The sequence below is a fragment of the Pseudonaja textilis genome, chromosome 5, assembly GCF_049901715.1.
Source record: "Pseudonaja textilis isolate UNSWEBS1 chromosome 5, rPseTex1.2, whole genome shotgun sequence".
Lineage (NCBI taxonomy): Eukaryota > Metazoa > Chordata > Lepidosauria > Squamata > Elapidae > Pseudonaja > Pseudonaja textilis.
In genome coordinates, this window is record NC_141994.1 from 70,021,461 (window position 1) to 70,048,944 (window position 27,484).

General features: G+C 43.1%; 2 protein-coding genes across 5 annotated transcripts in view; both read right to left on the minus strand.

Moving 5' to 3' along the window:
• The window catches only part of TAF3 (TATA-box binding protein associated factor 3), a 166,632-nt gene extending 156,353 nt beyond the window's left edge, over window positions 1-10,279 (minus strand). For both annotated transcript variants that reach the window (XM_087935319.1, XM_087935318.1), the window contains exons 1-2: window positions 9,963-10,279; window positions 4,054-4,296 (exon numbers count right to left, since the gene is read on the minus strand). In XM_087935319.1, coding sequence (XP_087791445.1) covers window positions 4,054-4,296; window positions 9,963-10,128 — 409 coding nt within the window. In that variant the 5' untranslated portion in view covers window positions 10,129-10,279. The remainder of the gene's footprint in view (window positions 1-4,053; window positions 4,297-9,962) is intronic.
• Window positions 10,280-14,593: 4,314 nt separating this feature from the next.
• ATP5F1C (ATP synthase F1 subunit gamma) lies at window positions 14,594-27,412 on the minus strand. Of its 3 annotated transcripts, XM_026721577.2 has the most exons (10): window positions 27,250-27,412; window positions 25,392-25,426; window positions 25,134-25,265; window positions 23,993-24,197; window positions 21,992-22,135; window positions 20,178-20,242; window positions 19,624-19,779; window positions 18,983-19,079; window positions 16,943-16,987; window positions 14,594-14,733 (listed from the first exon to the last, which is right to left on the minus strand). In XM_026721577.2, the coding sequence occupies exons 2-9, from the start codon at window positions 25,408-25,410 to the stop codon at window positions 16,981-16,983; spliced, it is 825 nt and encodes a 274-aa protein (XP_026577362.1). In that variant the 5' UTR covers window positions 25,411-25,426; window positions 27,250-27,412; the 3' UTR covers window positions 14,594-14,733; window positions 16,943-16,980. The 3 variants fall into 3 exon arrangements, with proteins under 3 accessions (XP_026577362.1, XP_026577361.1, XP_026577363.1); XM_026721576.2 differs by lacking the exon at window positions 16,943-16,987; XM_026721578.2 differs by lacking the exons at window positions 14,594-14,733; window positions 16,943-16,987 and having other exon boundaries at window positions 18,979-19,079.
• Between the last annotated feature and the right edge of the window lie 72 nt (window positions 27,413-27,484).

The following is a 27,484-nucleotide window of genomic DNA, read 5'->3' on the forward strand; positions in this document are numbered from 1 at the left end:
GTTTCTTTATAGCAGAGCTCTCCAAACTTGGCAACTTTTAAGACTTGTGGACTTCAACTCCCAGAATTCCTCAGCTAGTCACGCTGGCTGGGTAATTCTGGGAGTTGGAAGTCCACAAGTCTTAAAGTTGCCAGGTTTGGAGACCTCTGCTATAAAGGATCTCCTTTCATCTATTGATTTTGCGATATTCACTTCCACCAGTCCGTGCCCCAAGCCTTCAGCATGATCGTATCAATAGGTGACTGGACAGGACAGATTTATTTCATTTGATTTTATAATCCCACACTCTAGATGACTCCATGGCAGGGAGATGAAGGAAAGCCAGCCGTGTACCGAATCGACAATGCTTTCAGTTAGCCTGTGATCATTGTACATGCCACAAATTATGATCTATCGGATGAGAAATATATCTATTAATTCCAATTTATCATCCAGCGTTCCTAACCATTATGTGCAAGCCAGGCCCATGACATGCATTTAAGTAAAAAGTGTAGCTATACCTTCCTATTTCTGCCACAGCTACGCGAAACAGCTGCTCTTAATCGAAACAGGACTCTGCAGAACAGGAATTCTTGTCTCATCAGAGAAAAGTGAAGTCCTGTTTCTTTCTACTAATGCAATCGATCACCTTTACGTGATTTGAAATAAACTATCCCTTTTTCATATATCATTATGTTTTTATCAATGAGAATAAAATTCAACATGGAAAAAAAAAACATACATCCAACAGTAACAACAAAAAAGAAAAGAAATGTATACAAAAATGGGGAAAAAAGACCAGTTTTCTTTTTTCCCTCCCTTTTGGGAAGTAAACTATCCTATATCTTAGGACACATGGATAATCTTGGATGTGATGTGATGCTGGCTTGCAGAAGCTAACTTAAGTTGAGTAGGTACCAGGAAAGGAAACTTATGAAATAAAAGAGTGACACCTGCTGGCCACAATGAATATTAAAAGGATGAAAGTTTGAACTGCAATAAATGATTTCTGAGAATACACAAACCAGGAGAGTAACATGCCCACCCCTCAAAATGTGTTAAAATACTTGCCTAGGTAGCCCTCAGCTATTGTCCCCACCCTAAAATATAGCCCTTTCTTTATTTTATGAAGTCATTATTACTAGTACTTGTAATTACTATTACAACAAAACCACTTTAAGCCAGATTATTTCTTTTTAGTATTCTGAAGCCAAAGGATTCTGTAGTACAGGTAGTCCTCGACTTATGACCACAGTTGAGCCCAACATCTATGTTGCTAAGCGAGACAGTTGTTAAGTAAGTTCTGCGCCATTTTACGACCTTTCTTGTCGCGGTTGTTAGGTGAAGCGCTGCAGTTAAGTTAGTAACACGGTTGTTAAAGCGACTCTGGCTTCCCCATTGATTTTGCTTATCACGACGTCGCAAAAAGTGATCACAGGACCCCGGGATACTGCAACGGTCGTAAGTAGATGCCAGTTGCCCAGAGTCTGAATTTTGATGATGTGACCATGGAGTTGCTGCAACTGTAGTAAGTTGGGAAAAGGGTCATAAGTCACTTTTCTTCAGTACTGTTGCAACCTGGGACAGTCACTAAATGAACTGTTGTAAGTTGAGGGCTACTTGTACCCAATAAGCAGATTTCCTCTAAACACCCCCCCCCAACTCCACTTTCTCCTGGAGAAGGAATAGGAGAAGGGAGGTCAGTGAGGAGATCGCGGGACAGTGAGGCACAATGTTCTTGATCGTCAGGTGAGGCAGGAGAGTCAGTGGTGGTTTCCCCGAGCAAAGGTGGAGGCTGCGCGAGAGAGGCAGAACTGGAGGAAGTGGAAGAACATTGGGCTTCCTAGCGGGTTGCAGGCATTCCTGAAACATTGGCCCACATGCTTTAGCAAGGGACGTCCCATGGGTCTTGGCCCAGCCTTCCTCCCGCCAAGCCTCACAAGCATCCAGCAGCTTCCAATGATGTAGGAGAAAAGCAGGAAGAGCTAGAGGGCAGAGTCAAGTGAGCCATCAGTTTAGAGTAGTTACATTGCCACAAATGGCCCAACCCCTCTGTCTGCTTTTCTGCTCTAAACCAGAGGTCCGTGAACTTGGCAACGTTTGAGACTTCCACTCTCAGAATTCCTCAGCCGGTCCACAAGTCTTAAAGTGTCCAGGTAAGCAGACCCCCGCCCCCCGCCCTTAACCGATGGCTTAAGGTGGCTAGATTAATGTCAGACGCAACGGATCAGAGCCATACGTGAAACTGCAGTTCAGAAGATGTATCACTCAAGCCTGCACACAAGAATTTAATCAACTAACGTTCAACATTACGTTGGTGCCAGGATCAACGAAATTCAAGGAGGGTTGGACTTGGGCCATTTGGAACAATGTAACGACTCTAAACTGATGACCTGCTTAACTCCCCACTCCAGCTACTTTTCTCCTACACCATGAGCTGCAGAGCGTATGTCAGAAGTGCCTCTGGAGAACTCTGGAGGGTAGGGGCTATCCTTGCCTTGGGGTGATGATGAGGCGAAGCTGTTCCAGAGGAGAGGCATTTCAGGAGCCCTCCCATCACGCTTTTTGATAAATGGGGACCTTCAGCAGGCATTCTCTGCGACCACAGACTGAGCAGGGAGAAACTGTATAGGGTAAGTGGTCTTAAAGATACCCACAATTTCTCGGTAACTTAAATTTGATAAATAAATACGGTAATAGATAACTAACTAAAGTATGGCAGCTCTGCTGGTACTGCATGTTAAGCCGGATATTATTCTATGTGCATGGCCATGCTTTACGAGATATTGAACAATCAGAGACCACCATGAAAAGTTTCCGATGCAACAGATATTGAATATTATTTTATCTAGTCGTCAAAGAAACGCATAAATCTTAATTATAATTTTCAAGCATATGTGGCTAGCAATGTTGAGAAAACGGTTTCCTCTCAACATGGCATCTCTTCCCCGAGTAGGTTTTTTTTATGTATTCACTTTGATAACTTTCTGACGCCTAACAAACAGCTTCTTATATTCTTTAGCCTGGATTCTAAAATTGCATTGAATATCACGGGAATAATTTTAATCCCAGAACACTTCTTCTACCTCTTGTGGTAATCCACAGTTCTTGTCGAGCTACACCTCGCAATCATCTGTTTCCAGATAGAAAAATAATCAAAATAGTTTGCTTCAAACCAAGAGATACAGTAGTGCGGAGGTCTCCAAACTTGGCAACTTTAAGACTTGTGGACTTCAACTCCCAGAATTCTCCAGCCAGCCAGCCAGAAAAATAATCAAAATAGTTTGCTTCAAACCAAGAGATACAGTAGTGCAGAGGTCTCCAAACTTGGCAACTTTAAGACTTGTGGACTTCAACTCCCAGAATTCTCCAGCCAGCTGTAGTGGATCAGCAAGGATTCAAAACCAGATCTAGCCCCTTCTTTGAATCATTTACACCAATGTGGCATAATACTGTAGGTATAATACAGGGGTCAGCAACCTTAAACACTCAAAGAGCCATTTCGACCTGTTTCCCACAGAAAAGAAAACACCAGGAGCCACAAAACCTTTCCCATGCTTGTCTATTTACTGAGCGGCCACAAAACTAGCATATGTAGTGGAATTAAATGTTCTGTTCTCTTCTGAAACTTTTCATTTCTTGGATTTAGCTATGATTGGCCTACCAAGGGTCGAAAAGCTCAATAAATCACATGCCAGGGGGTGTCACACATTGGCGGTTGTGATTTATATTTTGAGCGACAGAGCCACAGCAGAGGGATGAAAGAGCCACATGTGGCTCCAGAGCCGCGGGTTGCCGATCCCTGGTATAATACTTTGCTGAAAGGTAATGGCAGGAAGCCCAGTCCTGAACTGTGTGTAATTTCAACCCCTAATTCCTTTCTTGCAAATTGCTGGGAAAAACCTTCCACCATTCTTGATGCTCTCCAGACATTCATGACCAACGTCCATAATCCCAGGCCAGAAAACCGTGTCAAGAAGTCACAGATCATCATAGACCCCCAACAGGTCTTACATAAAACTTGACATCTTAGGTAGCAACAACAAAACCGCAAGTAGAGAAACGGTATCTCACCTTCTTGAGAAGAGACCAGAGGTGGCAGGTAATCGGGGATATACTCCTTCCTCTCTTCTGCGTCTTTGCTTCCGGGCTGAGGAAACTGCAGCACATTATTCTTACTCACAGGGAAGGAAGGGATCTGATGAGCAAAAGTCACGGGTTCGATATTGAGTATGTAATCTTCCAATTCGTGTAGGTTGACCCCCATGAGCTTAAAGGCTTCACCCACATCCTCCAAAATTGGGTCTGTCCGGCCATCTGGAACGCAAATGAACACGAATGACAATAAGAACCCCGCCTGCCAAACATTTTAAAAAGTTAACGTATCCAACCGGCCCTACAGAAGCGGCTCTGGGAAAAGCAGAACAAATAAGTTGGCCGTTCAAAACTTCATCTGAGATGACCGGAGAACGCAAACGTTTTTGTTTATTTTCCCCTTGCGCTTCCACGAGGCTGTGTTTACCTGAGGACCTATTATCAGGATTTGATTTTCCCTGCATGGCTCGCCTACTGAAATGACAACTAAATTGCAATTTGGCAAGTGCTCACCAGAGCAGAAAAGTAGGATAGAAAATAAATAGAATTTTCTCAGAAGGCGACTTGAAATAGTAATATCAGCAGAATTTCTACTCGGGCCTGTTTAAAAGTCACAACCTCAGGTGCCAAGAATCCCTAAAGCAAGTAAACATTCCTGGGTTCAAGCTGTCAGTAAATATATATACTAAACATATATAGTGTATGTATGTATGTATGTATGTATGTATATATATGTTTTCTTAAGTTTTCGCGGGTACTTACATGTATGGCATTCAGCTTTGTTCGGGTATTTTCCCACGTCATTGTAGTTGTGCTTTTAAAGTTGTAGCAACATTTTGGCAGAATCTCATCTGCCATCATATCATCCATCCATCCATCCATCCATCCATCCAAGCATCCACCCATACATGATGGAATGTTATCTGGATTCCCAGGATGGAGGGAGTGCATTCCACTACAACTTTATTCTGTTGACCTCCATACCTGAAACAATTACCGTGTTTTCCCCAAAATACGGCCTACCCTGAAAGTAAGTAGCTTGATTTTTACATGTGCACCCAATGTAAACCCTACCCCCCAAATAAGCCCTAATTAAGATACCGCCCATTTCAGAATGGACGGGTAAAAATTAAGCTAGGGTGGGGATGAGGGGGTGGAGCTGCCCTACTACTTACTTTTGCACAGTTGCAGGCAGGCCTCGCACACCCCGACACCTGCCTTCCCGGCCCATTTTTTTTCTGCGGCCGGCAAGGCATTCTGGAAGGCCTCTGCAGCCAATGACAGAGCTCTGGATCGATCCAGAGTTCTGTTACCGGCTGCAGAGGCCTTCAGGAAAGCCTTGCCGGCCGTAGAAGAAGTTCCTAAAGGCCTCTGACAGCAAAAAGGAGGCCGGGGGTGACGCTCACAAGTGAGGTGAGTCAGTGGATGATATCCACCCAAAATAAGACCTGGGTGTCTTTTTTGGTGGCAAAAAAAAAATAAAAAATAAGACAGGGTCTTATTTTGGGGGGAAATATGGGTAAATTCCCTTGTGATCTATCATTATAACCCTTCTAACTCCATATGGGTAACAGTAATAGCAATAGCACTTAGACTTATATACCAGTGGCCCCAAATCTTTTTTGTGCCACGGCCCGGTACCGGCATCACAAAATGATCTGCGGCCCGATACCGGCATCAGCATGCGTGACAAGGCAAGGCGAGCCGAGTGACCGGCCAGCCAGCCGTCCCCCGCTTCTCCCCACCACCTTCAACTCCTCCTTTGTACCTTTGTCGATGGGCTTCGCTTTGGGACGGCTTCGGGACAGTCGCTCGGCTCGCCTTGGGTTCTGAAAGAATCCTCGCACTTTAGTTCCGTTCGAAGCTGTCCCCGCACCTTGATGAAACCAAGGCGCGAGGATTCCTTCAGGACCCAAACGCCGCTTTCCAACCGGAAAAGCTCACCCGGAAGCACTTTCTCGTCAAACTAGACGGCGGCGCCCAGCAAACCGGCGGCTGGTAGGAAATGTTCCATGGACTGGGGACCCCTGTTATATACCACTTTATAGTGCTTTACATCCACCTCTAAGCGGTTTACCGAGTCCGCCTCTTGCCCCCAACAATTTTGGATCCTCATTTTACCGACCTTGGAAGGATGGAAGGCTGAGTCAACCTCGAGCCGGTGAGACTCCAACTGCCAAACTGCAGGCAGTTGGCAATCAGCAGAGGCAGCCTGCAGTACTGCATTCCAACCACTGCACCACTTATGATCCCACGATTTCTGTTGCTAAGTGATACATTTGTTAAGTGACTCTTGCCCCCTTTTACAACCTTTCTTGACAAAGTTTAGTCAATTCGTTGTACTTGTTAACATGGTAACACAATTGTTCAGTTAATCTGGAGTTCCCATTGACTTCACTAATAAGAGGGTCGCAAAAGGGGATCACATGACCCTGGGACACTGCAACCGTCATATATGTGAGTCAGTTGTCAAGCAGCCGAATGTAAATCACACCACCATGGGGATGCTGCAACGGTCTTAAGTGTGAAAAAGGATCGCAAAGTCCTTTTTTTTCAGTGCCACGGAAACTTCAAATAGTCACTAAATACATGGTTGTAAGATGAGGACTACCTATAAGCAGGGGTGGGCTGCAGAGGGTTTGCAGGGGGTTGGGAGAGCCCCTAAGTAAGATTCTATGCAGTTTGGAGAATCCCAAATCCTGGCTCTCCCTGCCCACCCCACACGACCCCTCCCAGGAGTCCTCATGCTGCGTGCGGAGGCTCGGGGAGGGCGAAAAACAAGGCAAGAAAAACCAAAAGGACACATACAGACTGGGTGAAACCAGGCTCAACAGCAGTAACTGGGAGGGGGATCTTGGAGTCTTAGTGGACAACCAGCTAAACAGGAGCCAGCAGTGTGCAGCAGCAGCCAAAAAAGCCAATGCAATCCTAAGTTGCATGAACAGAGGGATACAATCAAGATCAAGTGAAGTAGTAATACCACTCTATAGAGCCTTAGTAAGACTACACCTAGAGTACTGCATCCAGTTTTGGTCACCACACTATAAAAAAGATGTTGAGACTCTAGTAAAAGTACAGAGAAGAGCAACCAGGATGATGAGGGGACTGGAGGCTAAAACATACAACGAACGGTTGCAGGAACTGGGCTTGGCTAGTCTAGTAAAGAGAAGGACTAGGGGAGACATGATAGCGGTCTTCCAATATTTGAGGGGCTGCCACAGGGAGGAGGAAGGGGTCAAGCTATTTTCTAAAGCGCCTGTAGGCCAGACAAGAAACAATGGATGGAAGCTGAACAAGGAGAGATTCAACCTGGAAATAAGGAGAAACTTTCTGACAGTGAGAACAATCAACCGATGGAACAGAAGTTGCCCGCAGAGGTTATGGGAGCGTCATCACTTGAGACTTTCAAGAAGAGATTGGACTAACATTTGTCAAAAGTGGTGTAGGGAGCGGAGTTGGACTAGGTGACCTATAAGGTCCCTTCCAAGTCTGATTATCTGTTACCTGTTTTGGAAGGCTGGAAATGGGCCTGTTTCCGGCCTCCAGAGAGCCACTTTCACCCTTCTGGAGGCTCGAGGAAAGCCTCTGGAGCCTGGGGAAGGCAAAAACACGCCCGTCCCCCCCCGCCCCAATGGTTCAAGAGGCCAACTAGGCCATGCCCATCATGGCCACGCCCACCCAGCAACCGGGCAAAGAACCCTTTGCTAAAAAATTTTGAAGCCCATCCTGGCCTATATGTGACATTGAATGCATATGGACTTAAATCCGTAGATTAACGTATTAAAATGGTTTGTCAAATGCCTTTTTCAGAAATTTTTGATTTGCTTTACTTCCCAGTTTAGTGCTATAATCCTGGACTCCTCAGACAGCTCTTCATGCAAATCAACTCCACTGTTTCAGTCTGAGACCAAGATAAGATACAATAGTTATTTCCATAACAATACTAAGCTTAGGAGTGATAGAAATAACTTAAAAGACTAGGATTACCAATACAGCAGCGTACTATTAAAACACTACAATGTCTATAAAAAAATCTTAATCTTCATGCTATTGATTAAAAAGCAGGCTCTATGTAATTTATCTTTACATAAAGATATGTTTTTTGAAAAACAGATCTCCAGTTTGTCCATGCCTGGTGTCCTTGACTGTCTACAGAACCTAATTGTTGTCAGGCAGAATTTTGCTATATTTTAGATAAGAATTGTTCCTTATCCGAAAGAAGAAAATCAGTGGTAGTAGTCAAGTCCTACACTTAGGCAAGAAAAACCAAAAGTACACATATAGACTGGGTGAAACCAGGCTCAATAGCAGTAATTAAGAGAGGGATCTTGGAGTCTTAGTGGATAACCAGCTAAATATGAGCCACCAATGTGCAGCAGCAGCCAAAAAAAGCCAATGCAATCCTAAATTGTATTAACAGACGGATACAATTATGATCAAGTGAGGTACTAATACCACTCTAGAAAGCCTTAGTAAGACCACACCTAGAGTACTTCATTCAGTTTGGTCAACAGACTATAAAAAAGATGTTGAGACTCTAGATAAAGTACAGAGAAGAGCAACCAGGATGATTAGGGGTCTGGAGGCTAAAATATATGATGAAGGGTTGCAGGAACTGGGCTTGGCTAGTCTAGTGAAGAGAAGGACCAGGGGAGACATGATAGCTGTCTTCCAATATTTGAGGGGCTGCCACAGAGAGGAGGAAGGGGTCAAGTTATTTTCCAAAGCACCTGAAGGCCAGACAAGGAATAATGGATGGAAACTGAACAAGGAGAGATTCAACCTGGAAATAAGGAGAAACTTTCTGACAGTGAGAACAATCAACCAATGGAACAAAAGTTGCCTTCAGAAGTTGTGGGAGTGCCATCACTTAAGACCTTCAAAAAGAGAACTCAGAGAAACGTAGAAAATCGATAGCAGAAAAAGCCATCGTCCATCAAGTCTACCCTTTGACATTTTATATTTTAATGTAAATTTAATGTAATTTTTTCCATGTAACTCAGAAGGTAAGAGATGTATGTTCAACCTTGGCAACTTTAAGACTTGTGGACTTTCAACTCCCAGAATTCTCCAGCCAGCCATTGTGTAATTAATATGATTCCGTCACTTTCTGGAAAATTCGCCCAACTTTGAATACTCTTTCTCTCCCTCTCCCCACCCCTCTCTCTCTATATATGTTTTCTTAAGTTTTCACGGGTACTTACATGTATTACATGTACAGACGAACACAATACAGAAGCCTGATGATGGCAGATGAGGTTCTGCCGAAACGTTGCTACAACTTTAAAAGCACAACTATAATGATGTGGGAAAATACCTGAACAAAGCTGAATACCATACATGTAAGTACCCACGAAAACTTAAGAAAACGTGTGTGTGTATGTATGTTTGTGTATGTGTATGTGTGTGTGTGTGTGTGTATATACATATGTATATGTATATGTATGTGTGTATATATATATGTATATAGATATATGTATATATATATATATGTATGTATATATATATATATATAGGTAGGTAGGTAGATAGATAGATAGATAGATAGATAGACAGACAGATAGATAGAGCCATGTTTCTCAACCCTGTCAACTTTTAAGTTGTGTGGACTTCAACTCCCAGCATTCCCCAGCCAGCTGCCTCCGCTCCTTGGGCCGGGACGGCCTGCGCTTCGCTGCCTGGGGAATGCTGGGAGTTGAAGTCCAACCCATCTTAAAAGTTGGCAGGGTTGAGAAACATTGAGTTGGCTATCTCCCCCCCCGCTCTTTTTTTTCTGGCGGTTGGCTTGCCTCAGTCGCCACGGCAACGCCTCCTTACGCCTCGCGTCGTCTCCATGACAACCCCGCGAGCACCTTCCCCTCCCCCTTGCGCCTCAGGCCCGCACTCACAGAGCTCGCAGTAGCGCCGGCAGCCCCGGCCCAAGGAGTGGAGGTAACGCTGGAGCACGTCGGTGAGGAGGTCGCAGGCGGAAAGCTGCACCGAGTCCCATCCCAGCGCCTGGCACACCTGCGCCACCGACACGCGGAGCAGCCACCGCGAGTAGCTCTCCGACATCTTCGCCTCACTGATGCTCCGGGCCCGGCGAGGCCCAGAGCGCCGCCATGGCTCGAGAGGAAGAAACAACCCCCTCACGCCGCCGCCGTTACTGCCTTTGGAGCGGCCGCCATCTTGGAGTCGCCTGGCGGCCTCGCAGGCCACGGCAGCCGAGCGCGGAGCGCATCGATCGTACGCATGCGCCGTGGAGGTCGTGAGCCATCGATAGCTCGGGCATCGTTTTCCTTTGCCTCCCTGCGGCTGTTTTTTTTTTTTAAAGGTGGCTCGAACACGGGTTCCAAGTAGGTCGTGTGAATGTGGCGGCCGGATTTTTTTTTTTTTCTGGCGGCTCTTCTTTCTGAAATACCCGTATTCTGGAGAGCCAGACCTATCTGGGCGTCCTTTTAATTATATCCTATTTTTTAAATACCCTCTTATTTAATTTTGTTATGAGCCACCTAGAATTAGCCTGGAGTTGAGTGGTACCTAAATTGAATGAATTAAAAACTTAGGGCAGAGTAAAATCACGCTGTGGTTCATATGGGTGTATGTATGTATGGCAGAGAGAGAGAGAGAGAGAGAGCGAGAGCGAGCAGATAGGTAGATAGAAAGGAAGGAAGGAAAGAAAAGAAAGAAAGAAAGAAAGAAAGAAAGAAAGAAAGAAAGAAAGAAAGAAAGAAATGGTATGTATATAAATGGTTCTTATTTCTTATTTTTTGTATGCATGCTATAGATCAAGGGTCTTCAAATTTGGTAAGTTTAAGACTTGTGGACTTCAACTTCCAGAATTCCTGACCTAACATGACTGGAGGAAGAATTCTGGGAGTTGAAGTCCACAAGTCTTAAAGCAGTCAAGTTTGAAGACTCCTGGTATACATATCTACATATACAACATATATTTATATATGATATATAGATATATATGGTGTATGTATGTGTGTGTGTGTGTGATTAATCTTAGCGGGAAAACCGAACAACCAAAGATCCATATATATATATATATATATATGTGGATCTTTGGTTGTTCGGTTTCTCCAGCGTAAGATTCAAGTATCTAGGCAACGTTTCGATGAAGTCTCATTCATCATCATCAGGCCTCTGTCTTCGGCTCTTGCTTCTTGGAGTGATGTGAGATTGCAGCTGCTTCTTCCTTCCAACTGCCAGTGGGGGTGGGACTTGATTGGGTGGGGGCTTGGCTGTGTTCTGATTGGGTGGGGGTGTCTTCTCATTGGTAGGGGGCTTGGCTGTGTTTTGATTGGTTGGGGGGTTGGCCGTGTTCTGATTGGCTGGATTGGCTGAGCCGAAGACAGAGGCCTGATGATGATGAATGAGACTTCATCGAAATGTTGCCTAGATACTTTGAATCTTACGCGGGAGAAAACCCGAACAACCAAAGATCCACATACAAATACCCACGAGAACCTCAGAAAACATTATATATATATATATATATGTGTGTGTGTGTGTGTGTGTGTGTGTATAGATATATAAAATACACGTATGTATGTACGTATATGTATATATATGTATCTATCTAATCTGAACTTACTGGGCGAGGAGAGGAATTTGAAATCGTACTTTAATATGAAAGTCAGCCAGTGTGTGACTGCTGCAGTAATGAAACTCTTTGAAATCCTTACAAAACTTTGATTTGGGGTTTTGCTGATTAGATAGGTTTGTTGCCATAGAAATGGCTAGTGTGTATGCTTATATAAAAGCAAAATGTTGAGGTTTCACGTTGCACCAAAAGGAGTTGGAAGTCAATGCTTTTTTCCCTCCCCCCTCTATATTTTTTTCTCTTTCCCTTTTTCTTCCCCTATTTTAATCTTCATTTTCATTTTTCTTCATAGTTTTGTGTTTTGCGCTTCGATAAATAAAACTTTGAACCCAAAAACCTTACTGATGGCCTTACGTACAAGTACATACATAGAGAAACCATTCTGAATTCAGGTCAAAAACCGAAATATATATAGTCTTTGAAAAAGGTGCTTAAAAAAAAAAAAAGATAACCCAAACTATAAGGTGAATAGAACACCTCCTGGTTGAGGAAATACTAGGCTATCGGTGCCTTTTAGCTTCTTAAGAGACTTAGCCTGAGAGCTAGCATTGCCTTTTGATTCAGTCGCCATAGAATTACACAGCTAAGAAGCTGTCACCGTCCGATCGATGCTTCTTAGCTCCCAGGATTTTATCTGATTGGTCACTGTGCGGCACAGAGTATCGACTAAATGGCTCTTGGCCAGATCCAGCCTCAAGATTCTTTTCTACTTTAGACTTAAAGCCTCCTGCGTGACCTAACTGAGTGATTATATTTCTTCCCTTTCCTAGAATTCACCAGGGCATACATATATATAAAAATGATCAGATTTAGATCCCAGGATAGGCATCTACCAGGATAAGAGACAGACTGTCGTGGGGGAAAAAAAAATCTATCAATGTGGTTGCTAGGAGTCGAAAATGACTTGATGACACATAATCAATCTGTTGAAATTCCCAGGCTTATCGCAGCTTGGAAAATAAATCAATTACCTGGGAGGGAATCTTTTGTTTTTAGCAGCGGTGACCATTACTTCTTTTAATGAAAAGGAGGACTAGGGGGTGACTAGATGATTAAAGGCTTGGAGGCTAAAACATATGAAGAACAGTTCCAGGGTTTGGCTAGTCTACAGAAAAGAAGGACTAGGGCATACATATATATAAAAATATATATCCATGATAGCAGGATTTGTGGGACTGCCTCAAAGAAGAGGGAGTCAATCTATTCTCCAGAGCACCTTAAGGCAGGAGAAGAAGCAGCAAATGGAAACTAATCGTGGAGAGAAGCAACCAAAAACTAAGGAGAAAATCCCTTAACAGTGAGAACAATTAACCAGTGGGACAGCTTGCCACCAGAAATTGTGGGTGCTCCAACACTGGAGGTCTTTAACAAGAGATCGGACAACTATTTATCTGAAATGGCATAGGGTCTACTGCTTGAGTAGAAGGTTGGACTAGAACAGGGGGTCCCCAAACTTGGCAACTTTTAAGACTTGTGGGCTTCAACTCCCAGAATTCCCCAGCCAACATGGTTGGCTGGGGAATTCTGGGAGTTGAAGCCCACAAGTCTTAAAAGTTGCCAAGGTTGGAGACCCTTGGACTAGACGACCTCCAAGGTCTTCCAACTCTGTTAAATTCTGTATTCTGTAGTTCTCAATGGCCACTTCAATAGCTGAATGTTTCATTTTATGCGCTTGCACGAAAGTAAAACTGGGATTATGAAAAGGATGCCTTGGCAATGCATCTTCAGGACTTGGGGCAGGAGGCAAGACTTAGAATTGTTTCCATAAAAACAGCTTTCCTTTTTTTACTTTTAGAAATCCTTCACTAAGGTAACAAGCTACCCATTTTTATCCATTACTTTCTATATGTATTTAACTGTTCTTATTTTTTGTATTTGGTAAGCTGCCCAGAGATTAATTTTATCCCTTTCATGCTGGTTTATGAACATAATAAAAGATTTTAATTTGTTTTGCAAGTCTACTGGTTTGGCCAGCTCTAATGAATGTAAGTAAGCAACTAAAACCATAAACAATACTTTTGCCTCTCCCTTTCTAGGCGCTGTAAATCGTAATGAATTTGTGGCAGGAAGTCAGTTTTGCTGGCCAATTGCTTCCTACCCTCCAGAATAAACCATCCACTTTAGAAACACTGATCAGTAATATGCAGCATTATTTAAAACATGTAGTTTTAAAAATTCAATATACTGTTTCGGTTTTCTTACCCTAGCTTTTTTTAAGGAGGGGAATATTATGCATAGTATTTACTTAACACTGGAGTTGATTCAGGGGTGGGCTACTGAATACCTTAATACCTCTCTTCGGATCGTATAAATCTTTCGCCCTAAAGAAAAAAAATATATCAAATGAACTTGAGAGAGCTTAAATAGCAATAATGTGGACACTTCATGCCAGTCATCTCTTATATGATTTAGACACATAAAAAAAAACAGAAATTCGCTATCTTGGTCAGTTTGTTTTTGAAGGATCTATTACTGTGTCTTCAAGAAGCCATTTTAACTCGTGTTTTTTTTTTAAAATACGTGAAAAGGTAATTTTCTTGCAGACGTTTCATTACCCAACTAGGTAACATCATCAATGATTTTGAATCAGTGAGATATTTTTTTTGCAGCATCCCAGTTAAAAAGCTGGATGTTTGTCCCATTTTAAAGGATGCCTATATTGGAACAGGCCATTTAAATCTGTATAAGTTTCGAGTACAGATCATCCTCAATTTACAGGCATTCATTTCGTTACCGTTAAGAGTTACAACAACACTGGAAAAAGGGACTTAAGACCTGTTTTAACAAGTCTCTTCACGACGGAAATGTTGGGGGTCAATCGTGGCTGTAAGTTGAGTATCTAATTGTGCAAACACCAGCACTATGGACATCCTGCTATGAAGGTGTCACCGTTCACGTTCAGATTTGCTGACAATCATATAACTCAGGAAACTTTCATGTTGGACTTTATTGCGATACAAATTTCAAACAGACGGGATTCTCTGCCTAAGAATTCTTCACAGAACGACAGATTAATAATCTTCTCCCCTGAGAAAGAAACTGGCTTGCTGGGAGAATTTCTCTTTTATCTATAAACAGAAACAAAGAATTAAAAAGAGCTTGAACTCCATTCAAACTTAACTGAATGTTTCTCCAATTCTCTCCATTTGTGGATTGCTTCTATTTCTCTCCCCCCGCCCCTTTCTTGGCCTCAGCCTTTACAACTCTTGTAGAGGATTTTGTTAATTAAACAATTAAATTTAGCTGCCTAGTCCTGTCCTAACAATTGGTATGGTTTAATTTAACAAGACTGACCTTCCGAGTTCACACCAAGCTATCTTGCAGCTCACGGTGGAATTTTTAACTACTCATTTTTGAAGCATTTGAAACAAGATTCACAAACTGATCTCAAATAATACTTTAAAATTGCAGCTCATTTTAATACAGGCAGAAAACATTACAGATAATAAACACTGTCTTAGGAGAAATATCCCGTGAGGCTAGGCGAGATGTTTTTTTTCTAAGGTGGTCTGTTCAAACCAATGCCTGAATCAGGTGACAGATTGAAATGGAATTAAGGTGAACCTCTAATGCAACATTTCTCAAGCTATGCAACTTTAAGATACATGGACTTTAATTTCCCATGCTGGCTAGATAATTCTAGGAGCTGAAGTCCACATGCCTTAAAATTGCAAACTCTAAGAAACGGTGCTCTAATTCAAACAAGAAGAAAATCTCCAATTCACTCCTGCCTCATGTTTGTGCATTAGGTGGCTGCTTTAAATGGAATTAATGGAAGTTAGTACAGCCTTAAGTATAATTTTTGACAGCCAATTTGGTGTAGTGGTTAAGGCACTGGCTTAGAAACAAGGAGGGGTTTAGGCATGAAAAACAGTCTGAGTGACCTTGGGCCAATCATCAGGAAACTGAGAGTTCTAGTCCATCCTTAAACACGAAAGGCAACTGGGTGCCTTTGGGCCAATTTCTTTCTCTCAGCCCAACCCACCTCACAGGATTGATGTTGTAAGGAAAGGAGGAGAAAGATGTATTAAGTATGTTTGCTACCTTGAGTTACTTACAAAATAATAAACAGGATAAAAAGAGGATGGATGGATGGAGAGATAGATAGATAGATAGATAGATAGATAGATAGATAGATAGATAGATAGATAGATAGATAGATAGGGCAACAGCACACTGATATACAGTTTCAGTGCTTCACAGCCCTCTCTAAGTGGTTTACAGATTCAGCCTATGGCCCCCAATAATTTTACCAACCTCAGAAGGATGGAAGGCTGAGTCAACTTTGAGCTGGTTAGGATCAAACTCCTGGCAGTTGGCAGAACCACTCTAACCACTGTGTCACCACAACAGATAGACAGATGGACGATTACATGGATGGATGGATGGGTGAATATAGACATAGATGGATGGATGGATGGATGGATGGATGGATGGATGGATGGATAGATAGATAGATAGATAGATAGATAGATAGATAGATAGATAGATAGATAGATGTAGTTAGGTAGGTAGGTTAGGTAGGTAGGTTAGGTAGGTAGATAGGTAGATAGATAGAGGTAGATGGATGGATGGGTGGGCATGTACATATAAACAGGCAGGCAGACCGACAGAAAGATAGATTGGAGAGAGAGAGAAAGAGAGAGAGAGAGGCACTCAGATGATAGAAAGGAAGATGATACAGATTGTTAGGAAATAGAAGTCAGGAGAGAGTGAGACAGAGAGACAGAGAGACCTCAACAATGTGGAAGGCCTTATACTGGAAGGGCTTATAAATGACCTTATACAGGCCATTTAGCTGGTTCCTCAGCTACAGTTCTGTTATCAATGCAGTTTATCTGCAATGATTTACTTTCAATTTAACCTCCGATCTGGATGACAGTCATGCTGCTTTTGAAAAGAACTCATGTTTCAACTGATGACGTCAAGGCTACTGCTGGTCTATGCTTTTGGTATACTCTACCAGGATCCACCAACAGGAAGCATAGTTTCACAATATTTTAAATACATCAACATCCATGGTAAAAAAAAACAACAACAACCCTGGCTCATCAATGTCCATCTGGCAGATATATTAAAAGCAAAGAATTGATTTTTAAACAAAAAAACCTATGCTGGCAGCCGGGATTTGCACAGCAACAATCATCTTGCAAGCAAGCATCTCAACCCGAAGCAAAAAGCCAGTTCAACGTTTCCCACCCCTAGTAAAAGATATTTCCACGGTCTTTTTATTTTATTTTTTTTGCTTAGCATATAGCTGACGGCATCGTTTTTTACCTGTTGATTCTGGATGAAATTCACTTTCGGATTAGTCCTTAGTGCCTGATTGTGGAGTTGTTTAAAAAACAAACACACAAAACGTGCAGTGAAGCATCAAGCAATGCAGATTAAGGCAGATAAAATTGGTGCAAAGACACAAGGCGTTAATGGGCCGTGCCTGTTTTCAATTAAATTACAACCTCAAGCAGGCTAATAAGACATGCAGATTAAAAAGGCAATCGTTTCCCCTTCTATGCCGCATTAGATTCCTTTTCCCCTTCCCCGCTGAAGCATATTACGGCAGGCAAGTATTAAGTATCTGCTTCCACTTTCTATGAATGGCTGGGTAAAAACAAATTAGGCAGCATCTGAGCTTTGTGGGAAATGGCAGCGGTTGCTGCTACTGACACATGGCTATCAATAGGGATTAGCGACCACCGTTATAAGAAAATCTCCTTCTTCGGAGGCGGAATTTTGCTGAATGCAGAGTCTTAGGAAACAACAGCAAGTTGAAATTATGGCTTTTATGCCCGGAAAGTGGGTTTTATAAAAGGCCATCCTCAGCATCTAATTAACCTAATGCAGGTAATCCTTGACTTATGACCGTAATGGAGCCCAAACCCTCCCCCCAAAAGACACAGTTACTTCTAAACTGTTTACTCTTGCTCACCTACAGACCTGATAGAAATCTCACCCAATTGAAACAAATACAGGTGGTCCTCAATTTACAACCACAATTGAGCTCCCGTTGCTAAGCGTGTAAGAGTAGGTTCATGACCTGGAACAGAGCATGGTAACGGTCAGCCAATGAATAGGCATTGCAACTAAGTCAGCCAATGGGGACTGTTTGGAAACTGAAACTAGAAGTAGCTTAGGCGTGGCTCTGTATTAAACTCTGCAGCTCTATTAAGCTCTGAGTCTGTCTACTGAAAATGAAACCGCTTCTCTCCTCTGCTGTGTATAATGCTTGCCGGCTGAACTAAAGTGAAACTGATATCTGTTTCTGAGCTCCTGTGTTGCTACTGAAACTACTTGCAACATGTTTCTGACTGAGTTTGCTCCATGTTGGAGAAATCTACAACTGGTATTGCAAAATTTACTTTATGTGTTTATAAAGAAGTTAAATGAAGTCTCAGCCATCTGTGTTTATTTTTCTGGCGCTGAATTAACACTCTAAAACTCTTGAATAAAGCAAGACAGTGAGTTTCGCCCCCTTTTACCGCCTTGCTCACCGCAGTCGTTAAGTGAATCACTGCAGTTTTTTAAATTAGCCACACGGCTGTTAAGCGAATCGGGCTTCCCCGCTGACTTTGCTTGCCAGAAGGTGGCAAAAGGGGATCGCATGATCCTGGGACATTGCGACCGTCATTAATGTGAACACCAAGTTAATGTGAACACCAAGTGTCTCAGTTTTGATCAGGTGTCCCATGGGGATGCGGAAACAGTCATAAGTGTGAAAAACAGTCATAAGTCACTTTTTTTTTCAGGGCTGCTCTAATCTTTGAACAGTCACTAAACGAACGGTTGTAAGTCGAGGACCACCTGTGCCCTGCATTTTGGGACTAGCTAGAAGGGAACTTTCTTAACCCTCCTTCACCCGACTAAGCTACCTATGCTTTCCTGTCTCTCTGCCCTCTGGAGCGCAACCCCCTCCCTCCTGGGAATCCAGGCTACATTCCACCATAACAGCAGCATGCATGAGGTCATGACCCCTCTTTGCACTTCCTTTATGTCAAGGGCCTTCAAACTTGGCAAGTTGAAGACTTGTGGATTTCAACTCCCAGAATTCCTGAGCTGACATGAACGGGAGGAGGAATTCTGGGAGTTGAAGTCCACAAGTCTAAAAGCTTGGCGCCCTGTGAGCCTGGTACCTTTCTTGCAGACGTTTCATGACCTGACTAGGTCACATCATCAGTGTTAAGAGCCCTGAGGATGTTACCCAGTTTGGTCATGAAACATTTCCAAGAACACCCACCAAGCTCAGAGAGCATCAAGCAGCCCACAAAAAAATAAAAAAAATATGACCAGAACTTCAGAGAGACGTCTGGCAATACTTACAGAGCTGCAGCACCAGAGATGATCTCAATCAGTTCCTTGGTGATGACAGCTTGACGAGTGCGATTGAACCGCAGGGTCAGCTTGTCAATCATCTCGGCTTCAAAAGGGAGAAAAAGAAAACAAGAAGAGGAGGGGGAAAGATCATTATTTCATATATCAGGCATGAAAGCCAACTGGGTGACTTTGGCCCAATCACCAGGAGACGGTGAGTTCTAGTCCCGCCTTAGGCATGAAAGCCAACTGGATGACTTTGGCCCAATCACCAGGAGACGGTGAGTTCTAGTCCCGCCTTACACATAAAAGTCGGCTATCAGACTTTGAGTAAGTACAACTTCAGCAACAGAGTGGTCAATGCCTGGAAGGCACTCCCTGACTCTGTTGTTACATCCTCTAACCCTCCCACTCCTTTAACCTCAAACTATCCACGATTGACCTAACTCCATTCCTAAGAGGTCTGTAAGGGGGTGTGCCTAAGCGCACAACTGTGCCTACCGTCCCTGTCCTTCTGTCCCCAATTATTCGTGCCTATTGCATGCATTTATACTTATGTTTATTCTTATTCCTATTATAGGGTAAGCGCTTGACAAATCGAAATAAATAAAAATAAAAATAAATAAATAACCCCCCAGGTTTCCCCTTACAGGCATTTTTGCTGGCGTTATCCATAGCAGTCATCCGAGCACTCTGCTCACTCGCAGTAGACTCCTTCAGGGAGTAGAAGATGATGTTGGTCAATACGAACTCCTGGTAGTTTCTCAGGACGTCCGCATCAATGTCATCGTAGATGCTGATGCTTTCTGGAAAAACGACCACAGCAGTCGGTACAGCTTTGTTCCTTGTGGCCTCGAAAAGTATATCGTGTAGAAAGTATACCATGGGCAGAGGGATAGCATGCAGTGGCACAGAGATGGAGCTTCAAAGCACGTTGAAGTCCACAAGTCTTCAAGTTGCTAAGGTTGGAGATCCCTGTTTTAGATTTTATTTCATTTGTGGGCTGAGGATAAGGGGGGTGGGGGGTAAGAGGGAGGGACCAACACTGTTTATCATCACATTGCCTTCCTACTTCTGGTTTATAGTCTTTCCTTGAAGGCTTTTTTCTCCGAAAAACGGACTCACGCACCATTTGAAAGAGAGAGGAAGGGAGAGAAAGGATGGAGGTGGCTCCTCACGAGCCCTTTTCAACTCCTGGACTTACCAGCCCCAGAAACTGTCTCAAGAGAATAGATTGGCTTCTCGTCCGTCTTGTAGGAAATGACAGATCTGAAAGGGGCAAGAAAAGAAAATTATTTTGAACCACACCGCTTCGTCTGTTACAGGCTCAGGTAGATTTCGTGGCCCTCCAGCTGCCAGCAGAGCTGGTGGCAGACTCGGGACAGTGGGGAGGTTGGGGAGGAACATGGGCCAGTCCTGGAGTCTGGGGAAGGCTCTGATGAGTACTGTGTCGGAGGCAGAGATGGGTCAGGGCCGTCCGACAGTTATCAGCTGCCTTCAGAGTCGGAGATCAGTGGGGCAGAAGAACAGCTGGAGCCTGTTCCAGATGCACGTATGCGCAGAACTGTCAGAAGAGTAGAACAATTAAGGAACAGGGCCAAACTCAGAAGGAAAGGCACACATGGATGCTGAATGGCCCCACCCTAGGGAATAAATAGAAGCAAAAGGGGACTGGTGGTTGCAGGAGACAATTAGTTCATATTTCTTTTGAAAGATTTGCTTATCGGAGTTCGTGCCTCACAGAGACTCCTTGCCAGGTATTTAATTTGCAGCTTTGCGACTGGAAGCTCTCGGCCTGACAACTATCCAAGGACTGATAAGGTCTGTTCTTACAATTAACCCTTGGGAGAATTATTGCCAGGACTTTTCTGTGTGTGAATGCTATGAATTTACAGTAACTAAATAAGGAGGGTTTTTTTCGGGACAAAGAGCCTGTTTCTTGCTTCTGCTAAGCCTGGGTCAGAACAGTAGAATATGTTATGTGTTACATAAAAAAAAAGAATATGCCAGTGCTCCGCTATTCATTTTAAGACTGTCTTTTCCAGCAGAGACCTGTTTCTGAAAAAATAAAAATATAAGAACCTGTTGATTAGCAAGAACCAGAAATAGGTTCTTGCAGGAAATAATATCCTTCAGCTAGTTGTTTCTTTTGTTTGAATTCCATGGGAGTCCTTGGTGCTCTCTGAGCTGGGTTGTTTTCTTGCCGATGCTTCATGGCCCAAACTATGTAAAATCAGTGCTAATAAAGCACTGACAACGTTACCTAGTTCGGTAATGAAACGTCTGCAAGAAAAACCAACCCAGCTCAGAGAGGACCAAGGATTCCCTCAGTTCAACTCTGAGCTACCAATATTCAAATGCTAACTGGGTACCCATGCTTCGCTACAAAACTATATGGTCAGGCTTAAATTTTGGGGGAGGAAAATAAGGGGGAAAATTTTTCTGCCTCTGCCTACCAGCATCCATCGGTATTCATCTGGCTAGCCTCCTGTCAGTGTGTGAGAGTTGAGGGCTGTTTGGAAACTGAAACAGTACTTGCTATATGAGGAGACAGCATGGCTTAGCTCAAACGTTCTATACTAAAGCTGCTTGGTGCGGTGAAAACTAAAACTGAAACTCCTATTCTTCTGCTTGTGTTTTGCATTTGGAAGAGATTTCTTTCCAGGTGGGGAGGGGGAGAGTAGAACTCCTTAGCATCAGAGCGTGTTAATAATATACAAAATACTAATAGCTCTGGTGGTCATTTTGAAAAATCCTTTCTTAGTGAGCACCTAGAAGCCAAGAGGAACATACGTGCCAAATTTCAAGTTTGTAGGCTTTACGGTTCTAGAGATTTTGTGATGACATGTAAGTGGTATTTCGCATATCTATCTATCTATCTATCTATCTATCTATCTATCTATCTATCTATCTATCTATCATCTATCTATCCATCTATCTATCTATCTACCTATCTATACCAAGTTCTTCTCCCTGGAAATCTCCCTTTTGTAGCCTTCAGGACGGGTTAATTCTTGCCTGAACCGATTGTAGATGACGGAGCCTTCATCAAACTCGTATCCAGAATTCAGCAGCTCCTGAGCAATGACTGATGCGTCTCCGAAAGAGGGCGGTTTCCTTCCAACTTCTTTGAAGTTCAAGAGGAAGTTCTTTCCGTGCGTCCTAAAACGAAAAGCAATGCGGTTATGCTACGTGTTCCAAGTTGCATCACATCCTAAATCCAAGTTCTAAGAAACATCCGGAAATTTCAGCTGATCCCCAACGCGACCACCAGACTCTGGAGACAGGCGTTCCTTGACATAAGACTCTTAACAGAGCCTGCGCGTCATGGTCGAAGGGGACAGCGGGTTAGTCACATTGCCAACCCAATCCTATGACCTTTTGGTATGGCCGTTAAGTGAGTCACACTCAAAGCAAATTGAGGTTGTTGCGTCATTAAATGATTAGCTACGCATGTGATTTTCTACACAGCACCAGTTTTCAGAAAAACTGTCACAAAGCACGGTCACAGCGCTACTGCTGTTCAGTGTGAAACATGGTCGTAAATCACTTTTTAAAATGCCATTGTAACCTCAAATGGTCAGTGAATGAAGGGTTGTAGCAATAGCAATAGCGCTTAGATTTATATACAGCTTCACAGTGCTTTACAGCCCTAAGTGGTTTACAGAGTCAGCTTATTGTCCCCATCTGGGTTCATTCAATCTGTCTGTCTATTCTATCATCTATAAATCACTCAATCTATCCTCATCTAATTTCATCTATCTAATCTCACCTATCTAATCTCATCTATCTATCTATCTATCTATCTATCTATCTATCTATCTATCTATCTATCTATCTATCTATCTATCTATCGTATATCCAACTCATCTATTTATCCTATTTCATCAATCTATCCATATCTATCTATCTTCTAGCTCAGGGGTGGGCAAACTATGGCCCGCGGGCCACATCCGGCCCGTTGGGACTTTTTAATCTGGCCCGCCGAAGATTGGTACAGAATTAACGTTTGATGCGAATGATCAAATGATTGCATTCATTTGATTTTGACTTGTAATGACAGGCATTTTGACACCAGGTGGCGCATTAGGCGCAATGACTTGATTTTGCGGAGATTTTGCAGTTTTTTTACATGTATCGTATCTTGTGCTGACCCGGCCTGACTTTTAAAAGTCAATGAGGCCCCCGAGCCAAAAAGTTTGCCCCCATTCTAGCTTGTCTATATATTCTTATATATCTGTATGTATCTATCATCCATCCATCTCTCTCTCTATCCTATCTCTCAATCATCTGCCTGCCTACCTACTCTATCATCTACCAATCTATCAATCTACCTACCTACCTGCCATCGCAATAGCAATCTGGCTTCGATCAATCTGTCTGTCCTATCATCTATCAATCAATCCTCATCTATCTAATCTTATCTATCTATATCTATCCTATCTCATCTATCCAATTTTTCTGTCATATTGCCTGCCTGCCTGCCTGCCTGCCTATCTATCTATCTATCTCATCTATTTATCTAGCCATCCTACCTCATCTTATCACTCTACCTACCTACCTACCATCGCAATAGCAATCTGGCTTCGTTCAATCTGTCTGTCCTATCATCTATCAATCAATCCTCACCTATCTAATCTTATCTATCTATATCTATCCTATCTCATCTATCCAATTTTTCTGTCATATTGTCTGCCTGCCTGCCTGCCTGCCTGCCTGCCCGCCTATCTATCTATCTATCTATCTATCTATCTATCTATCTATCTATCTATCTCATCTATTTATCTATCCATCCTACCTCATCTTATCACTCTACCTACCTACCTACCATCGCAATAGACTCATATATCACTCCATAGTGCTTTTATGGCCCCCTCTAACCAGTTTACTGAGGTAGCATGTTGAGGATCGAACTCCTGGCAATGGGCAGAATTAGCTTGCAATACCGCATCCTAACCACTGCCCACCAGGGCTGAGAAACCTGTACTCCAAATGGACAAGCCCAGGGGAGTAGGTTACCTCTGAAGGATGCCTCTCAGCTTGTCGCCAATCCCAACCACCATGACTTCTTTCCCTGAACCCGTGAGGTTGGAGAACTGGTGCTTGATCTCTTTAGCTACGGAGGTGTGAATGGCCCCACACAGGCCACGATCAGAAGACACTCCAACCAGGAGATGCTTTTTCTTGTCCTCAGGGGGTTTGATGTCTACTTTCTCGTAGAGAGCTACAAAAAGAAAGAAAGGGCTGTTAGCGATGAGCAACTATCGGAAGGCCCAGATATCAAAACTATGAAAGCCTCTTGGATGACTTTGGGCCAATCACTGGGAGACGGTGAGTTCTAGTCCCGCCTTCAACAGGAAAGCCAGAGAGGTGACTTTGAGTCAATCACTTTCCCTCAGCCCAACTCACCTCACATGACTGTTGTTGGGGAAAGAATAGGAAGAGGAAAGTGTGCTGGATATATTCACTGCCTTGAGTTATTTGCAAAAATAATAAAGACGGGATATAAATAAATAAGGGACAGTAAAAAGAAGGAAGGAAGGAAGGAAGGAAGGAAGGAAGGAAGGAAGGAAGGAAGGAAGGAAGGAAGGAAATAAAGAACAGTGCTTATGCCAAGAAAGGAGATTTACTGCCCATATTGTTTGTGTACACATGCAAACATTTGCTTGAAATATCCAGAACAACAATAGTTTTCCAAGTTATTGTAAAACCTTCTTTTAATGAACCACTAAGAGAGGAGAGTATTTTTTGCTCCCAAATGTTGTTTCATGCCAAATGGACTTTTTTAAAAAAATTAGTGTGCATTCAAAGTGACAATTATGTTATTAGTCTGTTCTATTCTATTTTGCAGCGAGTGGTTTCATTTGCAAAAGATGTCCTATTCATCCATTTATATAATTGACATCACATTACACAACAGCATCGTTCAAGGCACCAAGATTATAAAAATGACCCAACCATAAATTGACAGAAATATAGAACTGCCTCCTCTGGATTACACTTAACAACTGTCTTTGGGGCTCAATTATGTCGTAAGTCGAGGACTACTTGAAACAGGGTCGTTGGAAACAACTCATTCAAAAGTTCTAGGTCAGAAATGTGCCAGGAAACCTTTTCAGTCTTTAAGACGTTGTCAGCTACAAAGGAAACAGCCCCTTACCCAATGCTCCCACGCCGTAAACTCTGGCAGGCTTTAATTCTCTCTCCGCCCTGGAATATTTTGCAGCGGCAACCATTTTCATGGATTTCGTGATTTTCTGGATATTCTTGATAGACTTCAAGCGCCGGGTAACTGTATGGATTAGAGGATATGAACAGGTAGGATTTTAAGCAGACGAGGCAGAGTGCTAGATTCTTAAAAGGTGCAGTCATGATTTCAGAGCATCTCAGACAAATAAATATAACATGGAATGCTTACTGTCTTTCAGAGTCGCCATGTTCCTAACTTGGATCCTGAAAAACAAAAACAAAAAGAAACAACATATTGGCTTATTTCATACACTGAATGTGCTTCGTTTGGTTGCTCAAGTAACAAAAATACAGGACAGCTGCAATAGATCATTCATTTTCTAAAGGATGTTTACTTGGCTATATAATTTCTGAACGGGAACTCAAGCTCTCTTCTCAATAAGTGCACTAAAATTCAAGATAGAGATCTGATATTCCAAGCTACAAAATAAAATAAATAGGGTGGGGGGGAAACATGTTTGTGGCAATCCTTTCCTAAATATTCCATGAGCCTGTGCTGTCTTGCATCTCAAACTGAAGCGCACATGGGTCTTATAGCCTGCATTTTTTTCTTCTGGAAACCAGTTCGTATTCTCACATCATTCAAAGGGTGTTCATCCCAAAGGGCATCGCTAAAAGTCTATGGAGATTTTCAGTCCTTGTTTTTTTTTTCCCTCCCTCCTCATTCCAATCAGAGCTGAGGAAGCTTCTCGGATGAGAAGCAAAACATCTTCAAAAGGGGGGGGGAGGGGGAACCAAGGAAGTCCAGTTGCCTCCTGAAAAAAAGGACGTTTGGTACAACCACGACCTGGATGACTGAGAATTTCTAAGGACAGGGACTACCCACCCCACTGATCCAGTTCTACAGAGGAATGACTGAGTCTGTCATCTGCACCTCTATAACTGTCTGGTTTGGCTCTGCAACCCAACAGGACAGACACAGACTTCAGAGGATAATTAGGACTGCAGAAAAAACAATGGCTACCAACCTCCTTTCCAAGGAGGATCTGTATCCTGCACGAGTCAAAAAGAGGGCTGTGAAAGTATCTACAGACCCCTCACATCCCGGACATAAACTGTTTAAACTCCTACTCTCAAAACAACACTATAGAGCACTGCACACTAGAACAACTAGATATAAGGACATTTTTTTCCAGAATGCCATCACTCTGCTAAACAAATAATTCCCTCAACATTGTCCAACTATTTACTAAGTCTGCACTACTATTACTACTAACCTTCTCGTCACTCCTTATAACCCATCCTCTCCCACTTGTGACTGTATGACTGTAACTTTGTTGCATGTATCCTTACAATCTATATTGACCATTTCCTAGTATGATTCTATTGCTTACTGTACCCTATGACTATCAATAAGTGTTGTACCTGGTGATTCTTGACTCTTGACGAATGTCTCTTTTATGAACACTGAGAGCATTTGCACCAAGACAAATTCCTTGTGTGTCCAATCACACTTGGCCAATGAAGAATTCTATTGAATTCTATTCTACTCTACTCTATTCCATTCCATATTTTCTATTCTATTGTTTCTATTTTCTTTCTATCAATCAATCAATGAATCAATTAATCAATCAGAGCAAGGTCCACAGGAGGTAAGTTAGAATTAAATTTAGAGTTAGAATTAAGTTAAAATTAAAACCATGAAAAATCAATGGCTGAGGCAACCAGATCAGGTAAGATCAGATTCCCAGTGCATGCAAAAAAACAAAAATGCACTCCCCCACCCGCCCAAAAAACCTAACTTTTATAACTGAGCCTCTTATGTTGTGGGGTCACGGATTCCCTGGAGCTCCCATGCTGCTTGGACTCCAGCACCCATCAGCCACTACCCCCAAAGGCATGGGCCAGGGATGATGGGCTTCCAGCCACGTGAAAAGAAATCCCAGGGAAACTCAAAGTAGCTGTCAGTCTCTGGCCAGCTGGCTTCTCTCCCCCCGCGCTTAAGGGAGGCGAGAGCGCCTTTGAGCATGTGCAGAAAGCCTCCCGCTCCTCGACCCTCTACGGCCGCTCCCCATCCCCCGAAGTACCCCCGCGGCTGGGCCTGGGCACCGGCAAGAAGATCAACAGCAACGCCGCCGACCCCGGCTCCTTCCTGCAGTCTCGTCCGACCGTCCGCCGGCTGCAGCCGCTGCTGAAGGTCAGGGCGCCCGCACCACGCATGCGTCGCGCTTCCTCGCCTGAACCGGGCGCAGGAAGCGAAAAAGGAAGAGCTGTGTTGTCTTCCGGGTGGACCGTTCCCCTACTCTCGCAGTCCTCTCTATG

What these genes read in the sequence shown, in the direction of transcription:
- ATP5F1C (XM_026721577.2), bottom strand. An exon ending in GTCATCTACAATCGGTTCAG is followed by an intron (nt 20,243 to 21,991) that starts GCAAGAATTAAC and finishes TGCCCCTTTCAG; the next exon opens with ATCTGTCATTTCCTACAAGA. An exon ending in TAACGCCAGCAAAAATGCCT is followed by an intron (nt 19,080 to 19,623) that starts GTAAGGGGAAAC and finishes TCCCTTTTGAAG; the next exon opens with CCGAGATGATTGACAAGCTG.